The 12,891-nt window shown below is 39.3% G+C and overlaps 2 protein-coding genes across 2 annotated transcripts; both read right to left on the bottom strand.

Moving 5' to 3' along the window:
- Window positions 1-3,339: 3,339 nt before the first annotated feature.
- On the bottom strand, window positions 3,340-3,819 carry LOC140971977 (uncharacterized). The gene has a single exon (XM_073434450.1). The coding sequence runs from the start codon at window positions 3,817-3,819 to the stop codon at window positions 3,340-3,342; it is 480 nt and encodes a 159-aa protein (XP_073290551.1).
- Window positions 3,820-6,309: 2,490 nt separating this feature from the next.
- On the bottom strand, window positions 6,310-10,959 carry LOC140973151 (glucomannan 4-beta-mannosyltransferase 2-like). The gene is made up of 9 exons (XM_073435751.1): window positions 10,237-10,959; window positions 10,023-10,121; window positions 9,482-9,734; window positions 8,132-8,242; window positions 7,841-7,977; window positions 7,616-7,729; window positions 7,318-7,517; window positions 6,998-7,201; window positions 6,310-6,891 (listed from the first exon to the last, which is right to left on the bottom strand). The coding sequence occupies exons 1-9, from the start codon at window positions 10,564-10,566 to the stop codon at window positions 6,729-6,731; spliced, it is 1,611 nt and encodes a 536-aa protein (XP_073291852.1). The 5' UTR covers window positions 10,567-10,959; the 3' UTR covers window positions 6,310-6,728.
- Between the last annotated feature and the right edge of the window lie 1,932 nt (window positions 10,960-12,891).

The following is a 12,891-nucleotide window of genomic DNA, read 5'->3' as shown; positions in this document are numbered from 1 at the left end:
AGCCTAAGCTTTCCAAAGGTTTTAAGAAAGATAAGATATATCTGCGCATAATGAGTGTATTAGGAGATCGATGCTTTAGTATTCTCCAACTCTTATCTGAAGATCTCTCGTGCTATGTCGGGTTAAGTCCAGCAAAAATTAAGCTTAAGGAGGACGCTGATAGATATTCTCATCTTTTCACACTTGTTTCGTTTTCACTTATTATGCTCTTTGATAACATTCTTATCTTGTTCACTGTTTTTATTCGCAGGTACTAGAGTCATGAATGCCATATTTCTCTGTGAGGTTGCGAAGAAAAAGGCTAGGGGTTCATCATCAGCACCCAATAAGCCAGTTATTCCAGAAGTCACGACAGGCACGAAGGGAAATTGCTCTATTGCTGCGAAGAAGCCTGCTGGCTCACTCACCACTGCGAAGAAGAAGGCAGACTCATCCTCATCCACCCAGAAGCGAGCTTCCTCCCCACCTCCTCAGGCTGGCAAAATGAAGACGTCCACTGATCCGGCCCCATCAACCCCACAGAAGGGTAAGCGAAAAGTTTCTCCATCACATCGGCTTCTTCTCAAGAGGTGTTCGGATCAGATGGTGAACATCCTTCTGGGCCGGGGATACATCATTTGTATACCCCGGAATCGATTATTGTTGGACGAGGTCCCACTCACATAGCTCAGAAGCTATTATATCAGCTCTCTTCTCACGCAGATACAGTTTTCTTGGGTTCATTGGGACGGTCTGATCTTGCCCGTAGGACATGCAGTAGTTTCACTGAGGTATATTTATCCCTTTAAACCTTAACTTGATATTCAATATATGATTGATTTTCTTCTCGTCCTCTCATTTTTGTCTTCTTTATTCAGGGCATCATGTACCTAGGAGAGTTGGTTGAGCGCGTCGACGTTATCAGGTCTAACGCCTGCTACGATTTACGCGAGGGTAAAGCTCTTCGCGACCAGCTCCAGGCGACTATTGACGAGGCAAAAGCGACACATGCTAAGGAGCTTTCGGAGTCTCAAGCTCGATATGATGAGCTTCTGAAGAAGAAAGAGGAGAAAGAGGAGAAAGAGGAGGAGCTTCAGCGACTGATAGAACACCAGACAAAAAAGATCCAGAAGTTGAAGGAAGAGTCAAAGACTTCCCCAGATGAAGTAGCACAAGCTCCCATGGACCTTAAAGACGCCAATGCGCAACATGTGAAAGAAGCCTTCTCATTCAAAGAAGAATTCCTCAAGTCCGAAGAGTTCAATGAGATTTGTGGTCCGAAAGCTTTTCATTATTTGGAGGTGGGTTTCGAGGGTGCAGTCGACCTCTTCAAGGCTCATGGTTACCCTCCGACAGACGCTTCCACCGACTTCATCAACCTCGAGGACTTCATAGCGAGTCTCCCTCCTGACTCTTAGACCACATTCCTTTACTTATGTTATTTTCTCATTTACGTAGACGATGTATGACTTCGGGTCGTATTTGTCACGCACTACACTGCTTTATTTTCCGTACTATTATGCTATTATGGATTTTATGATGCTTATATTTGTTTATCTCTTTTTGAGCACTTTTGGTATGTATGAGACTCACTTTATGCTACATTGAGTATCTTGCGTTTGAAGATACTGCTTCTTTTGAGTTTAACTCCGATGTTTTGGAACAACTGGGGTAAATAAAATCGGCTATAGTGCGAGCTTATTGAAGCTCTCTCCCTTTCGTTACATCTTTTTTCTGTCATGCTTAACTTAGCAAATAAAATCCAACTTTTGTTTTCTTTTCTTCTTCTCCTCTACTAGGCATAGACTAAGTAGGTAAAATATGATTTTTAATCTTCAATCACTTCTCCTCTACTAGACGCAATCCATATAATAAAAGTTTCACCTTCTCACCCATGAATCCTCTGCAAGGTGATGCTTTAGCCAGAAAATAAAATTTTTAATTTTCCCACCTCTTCTCCTCTACAAGGCGCATCTCAAGTAGGTAAAATTTAATTTTTTTTCTTCCCAACTCTTTTCCTCTACTAGGTGCATCCCAAGTAGGTAAAATTTAATTTTTGTTCTCTTCGACTCTTATCCTCTACTAGGCTCAACCTAAGTTGGTAAAATTTAATTTTATTCTGCTCAAATCTTCTCCTCTACTAGACGCAGCCTAAGTAGGTAAAATTTAATTTTTCTTCTTTTCGACTCTTCTCCTCTACTAGGCACAACCTAAGTAGGTAAAATTTAATTTTTCTTTTACTCAACTCTTCTCCTCTACTAGGCGCAGCCCAAGTAGGTAAAATTTAATTTTTCTTCTCTAATAGGCGCAGCCTAAGTAGGTAAAATTTAATTTTTACCTACTTCGACTCTTCTCTTCTATTAGGCACAACCTAAATAGATTAAATTTAATTTTTCTTCTACTCAACTCTTGTCTTCTACTAGGCGCAGCCTAAGTAGGTAAAATTAAAATTTTCTTCTCTTCGACTCTTCTCCTCTACTAGGCACAACCTACGTAGGTAAAATTTAATTTTTCTTTTACTCAACTCTTCTCCTCTACTAGGCGCAGCCTAAGTAGGTAAAATTTAATTTATATCATCCTCATAATACAACAACATCATTAACTGAATAGAAGAACTTGACTTTATTGAATTCCAACTGATCACATAGGACAAATTCAAAAATGAAATACATCAACAATAAAATCAAAAATGATATTTTCTAAGCTGGTAAGAATTTCAGGGCCTCTTTAGAGTCTTGCCTTGAAAGGATCCTCCCACTCGAGGTCTAACTTTCCTATCTGTTCTTCTTGTACCTTCCTCAGGACCAATTCACCCACTTGGAAGCTTCTCTGAATGACCCTACGATTGTAAGATTGAGCTAGACGATTTTTATAAGCTTCAATGCGAATGCTCACGGCCTCGGCCTCTCTTTCTCTTCCACCAGATCAAGGTCAGTGGCCGGCCTCATATCATTATCTTCATCATAGAACATCACCCTTGCCGATTACAATCCAATTTCAGCTGGGAGCACCACCTCATTACCATGGACTAAACTGAACGGCGTTTCTTTTGTTCCTTCCCTTGGAGTGGTTCGGTATGCCCACAAGACACTTGGTAGTTCATCCATTCAATTGCCCTTAGCGTTGCCAAGACGAACCTTCAGACCTTGCACTAGCGTTCGATTAGTCACCTCAACCTACCCATTACTCTGCGGGTAAGCTACAGAGGTAAAAACTTGTTGGATCTTCATCTCTTTACACAAGACTTGGATCTTAACTCCTTGGAACTGTCTTCCATCATCGGATATCGGTCTTCTAGGCACCCTATATCTGCACACTATATTTTTCCACAAGAATTTCAAGACATCATTCTCAGTGATCCTAGCCAAAGGCTCTGCTTCCACCTATTTTGAAAAATAGTCCACTACTACCAACAGAAACTTCTTCTGAGCGGGAGCTATAGAGAAAGGCCCCCACAATATCAATTCTCCATTGGTCAAAAGGACAAGCGGCTATGATAGTTTTCATCAGTGTGGCCGGCTGGTGATGCAACCGAGCATGACGTTGACAACTATCACAGGACATCACTAACTCTTGGGCGTCATGCAGCACTGAGGGCCAACAATAACCTGCGAGCAATACTTTCCTTACCAAAGAATCCACAACATCCTCGTGAACTTCTCGAAGCACATAATCAGCCTCTTGATAACTCAAGCATCGAAAGATCGTTCCTGCGAAAGATCTTCGATATAACAATTCTCCAGCTACCACATAACATGAACACTTTTTCTTCAACTTACAAGCTTCCCTAGGGTCATCAGAAAGCTTTCCCTCATTCAAGTAACCAGTTATGACAGTCATCCAATCCTCTTATTCATGTCCGACTGCAGCGAACTCGTGTGAGATGTGAGTTCGACTTGAAATACCACATCCATAGTCTTTCAACTTCCCATTGTTCCGGTCATTTTGGCTAGAATGTCCGCCTTTTCATTCTCTTTCCTGGGGATTTGCTCAAACACGACCTCTGTGAACTTCTCTCTAACCCTGTCCACCTCTTGGGCATACTCGATAACTTTTTCATCTTTCACATCATATACTCACTTCGTCTGCTGCGCTGCCAGCTGTGAGTCAGAAAAAACAAATACTCGGGTAGCTCCCACGTTGCTGGCTGCTCGGAGCCCTGCCAATACAGCTTCATACTCTGCCTCATTGTTGAATGTTTGAAAATCCAACCTTATAGTCAACTTCACTTCATCTCCAGCTGGTGAAATCAATACTACCCCCACCCCACTTCCATCCTTCGAAGAGGAACCGTCCACATACACTTTCCAAGGGTCTTCATTTTCCTGATGCACGGTTTCAGCCAGAAAATCGGCCAAGGCTCGTGCTTTAATAGCTGTCCTCGGTTCATAATGGATATCATACTCCCCCAGCTCAATGGTCCATTTAACCAAGCGACCGGACATGTCTGAATGAGTTAGGATCATACCCAATGGACTGTTGGTGAGCAACAAAATTGAATGAGATATGAAATATAGTCTCAAGCACCTCGTCGTCATTACCAAAGCCAAAGCCAACTTCTCCAACCCTGAGTACCTTACCTCGCCCTTCTCTTCATTCTCTACTCGCCGACCCTCTGATTTATCCATGGAAGACCTCGACCTCGCCTAGGGGATGGCAAGACCCTCGGTCGACTCCCTGATGAGGATACTTCTTGTCTGTCCAGCGGAGGCAATCTAGCACTGGTCTCAACTCTCTGCGATTTATCCCACCTCGTTTCTGACTCTCTCACCTCCATCACCTTGTCACGATTCCTATTTAGAGGAACATGGGACGAGAATTGTCCTCTTCCTCTAGCTTTATCCTCCTCTCTCTCACCCACGCCTCTCTTCCTACCTCATCTTTATCCCTGGCCGCTGCTCCATTCTCTTGTGTCGTTGGGCATCTTCTAGATTTACATATTTTTCCGCCCGAGCCAACAGATCATCATAACTCGACGGAGGTTTCTTGACCAATGATTTAAAGAATTTCCCTCCTCTCAGTCCTTGGGTAAATGCACTTATCATGATGTCAGGGGTAGCCGCTGGTATATCCAGCGCTTCATTGTTGAAACACTGGATAAATTCTCTTAAAGTTTCAGCTTCTTGCTGTTTCATCACGAACAAGCTCATCTAATTTTTCTGGTGTACTGCTAGAAAATCGGTGCAAGAAAGCAGTGGAAAAATCCTCGAAAGACCGTATGGAGTTGGGTTGCAGCGTATTAAACCACTGTTGGGCTGATCTCACCAACATGCCCAAGAACACCCTGCACCTAACATCATTTGAATACTGATGTAACAAAACTGCATTCTCAAATCTTCCCAAGTGTTCTTCTGGGTCAGTATGCCCATCATACTTTCCCACGCTTGATTGTCGAAAACGTGGGGCAAGCCTTTCCTCCAGAATGACGGGGGAAAAAGGACTATCTTTCTTGGGCGCTGGAGCTTTGTTTCCCAATTGTTGCCTCAACATTCTTATCTCCCTCCACATCTCCGGATTCTCCCAACTTGAGAGGGGTCGTGTCTCTTCAACCCTGCTTTGACGGTCCTTAGCATTTTCCTCTCGTTCCTGGCGAGTGGCCTATTCTTCGGCAAATATAGAATCTTGATTCCTCTTTATGACCTCGTCTATTGTCTTGTTAATGAATTGGCCTAACTGTTTTAGAGTCAGGTTCCCCACATTCTCATTGGGACGAGGTTTCTCGGCTCTCGTCTCAGGACGAGTTTGTTCGGCTCTCATCTTAGGAAGAGGTTGTTCATGTCTCGTCTCAGGACGAAATTGTTCGGGTCTCATCTGAGGACATGACGATAATGAATTGGTTCTTCTGCTTCCTCTTCGGACTACCATCTCTACGTCCCAGCTCAAATTTTTCACAGACGGCGTCAAGTGATGCGATTATTGGATTGTATATATAATAATAATAATATTATTATTTGTTCGAATATTTTTATAATAAAACAATACTAAATAATATTGTGCTTCAAATAATAATAATTGCAATAATGGAAGAGTTGGAGTGACAAGTTTTCAATTCAAATCAACTCCGAGACAGCACATAGCTGTGGGCTGTGGTGACACTTGAACTAACGAAATTCTGTGTCCAGAAGCTCCATAAATTTGGCTTGGACCACTTCTTTCCCCGTGTCACGTTATTTTCTCGTAAATTTCGAGTACGCGTAGAAATTATTTATGAGTAGACAAGAAATAATTGTCGCACCAATTTCTGCTAAATCAATACGCCGACACTCTTTCTTGGTTCTAAATTCTAATGATTCCATTCTTCCTCTTGGATTAATTTGGTTTGTTTTTGTTCATCGTTGGATACTAAGTCACATATATAAATGATTTCGGCAGTGCAATAAGCTGACAAAAAAACTGAAACAAGATTTCACACAAAAACTACAACCTCTATAATCTGAAAAGAAAAAGAAAGATCTTACATATATATTTAAGAACTATTTATATGATCTTTATGCTCCTTAAATCTTTCTTGAACGCGTAACTTGCTGCATCTTCTGCCATTTTTTTTGGCCACGAGCAGCAGTAGACATCTGACTGAAATGAAAACCTTGCATTTTCTATTACACTAAATAAATATTTATGTTCTTGTCCTAAAGGATGTAGGACCGGGATCGGCTTTTGGTCCAAGAAAAGCATAATCTTGTATGCATATTTTGTGTAGAATTGAGAGATACAGTAAAAAGCTGAGTTGAGAGGACAGAACTCTGCTATCAAGAACTTGGGACTATGGTGCCAATGTACCCGAATCCTGCAATGGTAAAAGTGATGACTTGAAGGAATAAGTATATGAAATAGCAGTTCTTTCCATACAAGAAGTCGTAGCACCCACAGACGAAAAGAAACGCCGCGAATCCCAGTTCGTGCAGCTGTATTCTGTAGAAGAGACAAACTTATTTAAGAAAGTGGGATATGATCAGCAGGGGAGGAGCAGAGGCACAAGAGTGACAACATTCTGATCTGAAGTTTCGAGATATTTTACCTGTCTCCGAGAAATTTAAACAGCTGTTTCTTTGGTGCAGCTGTTTTACTATTGGATTTGTTCTTAAGCGCATCACCAAGTTTTTCAGTGACTACCCATTCGTTAACTCTCTTTGCCTCCAATAACCCGATGAACGCGGCCTTGGTCCGGTGAAAGGACATCACATTCTCAAAAAGAACCCAATAGAACAGCAAATGGAACGACCTGAAAACACTCAACTCTGATGAATAAGACACGAATATAAAAAAACCAGCGTGTCCAAGATTCTTAACCAACTTCACAGTTTCTTGCGGAGTCAATGTACATATAGATTTATATACCTTGGAGTTCCGACTGAGTTGAGTGCCGTTATGATGCATGGAATGTAAATGGCTCCCCATTTAGGGACTTCGACTTCCGGGACTAGAATTGACAATGGTAAAACCACGCAATAAAAGAAGAACGTGAAGAAGTGGGCGATGATCTTTCGGACGAAGAAGAAGCTATAGATCACATAAAACTTCTTGTACAATGAAACTTTCTGCAAAAGATTAGAACAAAACAAAAGGGTAAGTTCCTGTCCAGTAATATTTCGTTAAAAATGTCAATTTAATTACAGATTATTGCAAAACAAATTACCCTGTTCAACACAATATCTAGCACCATTTTTCTAAATAAATTTGCTGGACCACAAGACCATCTGTGCTGCTGGAATCGGAAGGCTTTAAAAGTACTCGGAAGCTCACTTTTAACCTATAATAATTATACACACAAGTCAAAAAAAAACCTTTGATAAAATGATAAAAATTTAATTACAGTTTGACAAACAAGAACAAATATATAGTTGATTTGTTATGAAGATACCTGGAGGTCTCCCAAGTAGACAAATTTCCAACCCTTGAGACCAGCTCGAATAGCAAGATCCATGTCTTCCACCGTGGTTCTATCTTTCCACCCTCCTGCCTCATTTATCGCCGCAATCCTCCATATTCCTCCAGTTCCTACAAGGATCGTTCAGAATTATAAATTATTACGCTGTTATTATGTTTGTAAATCAATCAAGTTTTTATGAAACAACTTTAATGGAGTAAAGGCTAATTAAATTCATTGTTGAATTAATCATCATTATATTAAGCATGCTTGTATTATTGTTACCATTAAAGCCAAAGAAGGCATGAGTGGAAGATCCCACTTCTTGCTCAACTGTAAAATGGTAGTCCAAGGACATCTCTTGCATTCTTGTCAACAAGCATTCGTCCGCATTCACTGCAAAATTTACCCACAAAATTTTTTAGGAACAATTGAATTTCCAATATAGAAACTTACATTTCACAGTTCAATTTTTCCAAAAAAAAAAAGCGTGTCGACCAGTGTGTGACCAATGTTCCAAACGTGAGCAAGAGAGTTTTCTGACAGCACGTGACTTTACAGTTTAAAAAACAGTTTAAAAAACCCAAGATGCGATAAAAACTATTGTCGGCACTCAACATTTTCCGAAATAGGTGGCGATGAATTACAGCCCTGCACTCCACCTTCGTGGTTGACCCTTTTGACCAGCTTTAACTTTTAATTCACCAATAATAGCCATTCAAATTATAAGAGCGGGCGCGGCGCGCACACACACAGATATATANTTACCTCACTCTTGTGATAAACAAGAGAAGACTACAATCTTTCGATCGAGTTGCTTATTATCGATAGAAAAACGACAGTACCAAAAGCCGGACGTCGGGTTTGGGATTTTGGGTAAGGCGGCACCACTAGGCTAAGAAATCATCGACATAAGAACAAGTATGTTACACTGTCCTCACAGTTGAAAAATTTATTCCCCATTGACTTTAGCTTAATTAGTTCATATTGGAAAATAAATAAAATAAAACAATATAAATCCGCCAATTTGAAAAGAGTTGGGCCCTGACGCCGTGATGGGGGACGCCCAATAGACAGACAAACCAAGTGTCTCAGATGATTCAGGGCGTTAACGGCCCCACTCCGTCAGTCAAGATAAGAGGGCCTAAATAGATCCCACTTGCTCGTTAGGTATCGGGCAAATAACAAAGCAACCCACGACAAAAATAAAATTAAACAAATAGTTTATTAAATTTTTGTCTTTTCGAGCTTTTAATTTTAATAATAAATAATAATTTCGCGGTCTATGCTAGTTCAAAATTTCTAAACACGAATGAATTTCAATAATAAATCATGTATCTAACTAATATTAAGAGTTAAATTCTAAACAAGTTCAATGCTCTAGCTTGAAATTGAACTAATAAACAAAGGCATGCATGCTTAAGTCCACCGACACACAATATTCATGCATGTTTCCATCACCGACACTCTTGCATGTTAGAAGAATGGTGGGAAAAGCATCTCCAATGTCACATTTTAGTGAAAAATAAAATATTTACCAATCTAAAACAACAACAATAATATTATAAAGTTTATATTAAATATTTTTTTACGCGCAAAAAATTAAAACTTAATATACAGATATACGACTCTTACCGAACCTCCAACGGCCTTGCACAAGGGCAATGTCAGGGTTGTGAATCAAGAAAGGAACAGACCGTCGGAGAAAGTCGGGCTCGGGTCGGAAATCCGCGTCGAAAATGACGACAAAGTCGCATTCTTTGACGTAATCGTGTTTCAAGCCTTCTTTAAGTGCTCCGGCTTTGTAACCTCCCCTAGTCTCCCTAATTTGGTATCTGATATTAATGCCTTTACTTGCCCACCTTATGCATTCTTTCTCTACCATATCCTACACAACGTTTAATTCAGTTTAAAACCTTTGTACCATGTAACGGCTGTGCTTTATGTTTAACGGATCAAATGATGACAACCAATCATCCACTCAATAGCTAGGATTTCAATTTTGAAACCCAAGTCATGAAAATGCAGATATATACATAATAATTTCTTAAAAATGTAAACTTCCATCATTACATGTAAACGTACAGATTCCATGAATCTTCGACTGCACCAACAATGGAACAGCCTTTCTATGGAAAACGTAGAATTAAGTGCGAAATGGAATCATGCATCGTACCTTGATGACAAGATCAGTGGAATCATCCAGAACTTGAATCACCAGCCTATCAATAGGCCATGAAAGATTACACGCCGCACCAATGGAGATCTTGTAAACCTGCAACAAAACAGCCACAAGAAAATAAACAAATGTCACCTTTTTTTTCTCTCTCCAAGCATGTCCATCTGTGTGTGTGTGAAGAAAGTACAGAGTCAAGAAACCAGAGACTCGCCTCTTTCTCGTTGAACATAGGGATCTGAACAAGAACCATAGGGAAAGCGCCATTTCCCATCTCCAAGTCATCTTTCATCGGCTCCCATTTGTATCTTTTCTCAGGCTTTTTCCAGAAAAGCTTCACGAGAATGATAACGACTCCCATATAAAGCCTCTCCATGAAAACCATGATTGACATTGCCAAACAGATGTACACAGAGATTCTCAGCAAGGGAACAATCAATGGCGCTTTGATTAGCTCCCATAAAAGACCAATCTGGCCAGCCATGTCTGCCGTGTATCCCGGTAATGATTCTGGTATAAAACTGTTCTCGGAGACTTCAGCCATTTTTCGTAGTTTTCAAAAATCAAGAAACAGGGGAATGTAGAAGAGAAAACGATGGGGGTGCTCTGTTTTTCAATCTCTCTGTGCTATATGCTATATCTGAATAAACCTATAGATCTGCTAACTTCTTGCGCCCGTATTCAAACCCAAAAATAGATTCCAAAACAACGGAAAAACGGAACTTGGCTACACAACTTAACTCAAGATTTTCAAGAACCGAGGCTGGTTAAAAGTCACACACCCCTTCTCTTGCATTCAGATGTTTCTGCTCTTAGTTTCGAGCCAATGATTTGCTTATTTCACTGTAGCATCGTGTGAGCAGTAGAGGCAACGGAAGAGAAGGGGAGGAGTTGAGGAGAGTGGAGCAAGTGAGTAATGGGGGAGCAAGTGTGTGAGAGATGAAGAGTTTTTTTTTATAGTCATTATTCTGTTTGATATAGACTTACTGTTGCTAATTACGTAAGTCTTTTTTTAGTAAAAACATATAAAAAAAAGTATTGAGAAGTTAGTGGCACAAATTTTTGACTCTTTCTTTTCTTTTATTGTCTTTCTTATTCCTTATTTAAATTTTGAGCAACGGTCTCACGCTAATTCTTATTTGGAAGTATTGAATTCTGATTTGAAAATTGGTATAATCACATGAAAAAAAATTGATTGCATTCGAGGATTTTCAGTTCCCGTGCAGATATGAAATTCACGAAATATGTGTATATTTTAGAAAAATATGTGACCAAAGTCTAAAATAAGCCCATTTGCACTACAAAATGTGGGAATGACAAAGGGTTTCAAGAAAAATGTTAATCCTCTGATAGTACACAAATATTTCTTTTGTGATATGGTCTCATAAATATATATAAATAATTTGTGTAATAAAAATAATATTTTCTCATAAATCAAATTAGATAAGATACTCGTCTTACAAGATTACCTCGTGAGATAATTAATGTTATAAAACAATAAAAATTAAAATGTTATAAATAAAACACTCCTTAATTTATCAATCACTTCCCTTGTATTAATTCCCAGAGACATGTGGATAACTCTAGAGAATTTTCTTACGAGCACTACCTGTACTTTCGTACAACGATTGGAATTTTATTTAGGTTATAATAATATCTATGAATTATGTTCAGCTGGACCTTTAATGATATTAATGCCAATAAACTATCTTGTACAATATAAATAATAATAAAGAAAAAAAAAACAGAAATGGGTCAAACCTGCAGTTGCTCCGGGACATGATTCCGGATCCGGGTTTTCCTTTCCTTGGAAACGGGATCCGAATTTTGATAAAACAATTATTGATGGTCTGTAAGGCCAAAACCCAAATGATGATGATTGAGAGAGAGTGCCGACAATATCCAAATACTCTTCTTGGTTTAATCTGTGTGTTATGTTTTTTTGAAGGAAATTTTTGAGTCATTTTGAAAACACCTATCATACTAACGGAAAATTTAGAGTCCGATTCCGACAAGTGTCAATAGTCCAGACGTATGTTTTGAAATTGTCCTGAGCCTGAAATCACTAATAAGATCGGTAGAAGAGGGCCAGGAGGGTGTCCTGGTGTAGCTCCTCCGACGCTCAACTCAGAGATTGAGAATATATGAGGGAGCAGCTAAGGGTTCTGTTGAAAATAATATAGTGAATACGAAATCATACGCTCAAACTTAGTATTTATAGGAGAATACATGGGCTTTTGATGGGCTTGTCTTTCATTTGGGCTAGGGATGAGCCAGGAGTAGTGGGCCCATCCATGAGGTATCAACCAAAAATCTATTTTAAACCATATCACTGAACAATTTCATGTTCATGATCAAATATTATTTTTTATGTCAAAAATATTATTTGTAGCTCTAGATATTATACATCATACTCTTCCCAGAATAACTTTATTATTCTCAGGGAGTTAGATTTTGTTTGAACAACACGTAGTCCAAAAAGCAGGTCGATATATGATGCTCGAGGTTGCAATTCTTTTATTTTGTTTTCTTCGTTTAGTCAAAAGTAAATAGGCTAAAATGCGCGCAAGAAATTGCGAGATTTGCTATTGGCATGCAATAAACCTTTTAAAATGTCTCTTTCGTGGGTCATCTCTGTAGTCTTCTAATATNGGTGGAAAATATTAAAAATACCTTGGTTGCTTAATGCTTTTAACGTGCGAAAGAATCAGGCCATTTTATCTTGAACAAGTCATGGCTATTCTCAAGGAAATTATTATTTTTGCCTGATTTTTATGTGTATATATGCCCCAAACAAGGTGGGAATTTGGGCTGTTTGACGTGGTAAATTGGAGTAAATACAAACATAATGATATATATATATATATAT

Source organism: Primulina huaijiensis, chromosome 3 (genome assembly GCF_012295235.1).
Source record: "Primulina huaijiensis isolate GDHJ02 chromosome 3, ASM1229523v2, whole genome shotgun sequence".
In the NCBI taxonomy this organism is placed as follows: Eukaryota; Viridiplantae; Streptophyta; class Magnoliopsida; order Lamiales; family Gesneriaceae; genus Primulina; species Primulina huaijiensis.
This window is presented reverse-complemented; position numbering and strand designations above follow the sequence as displayed.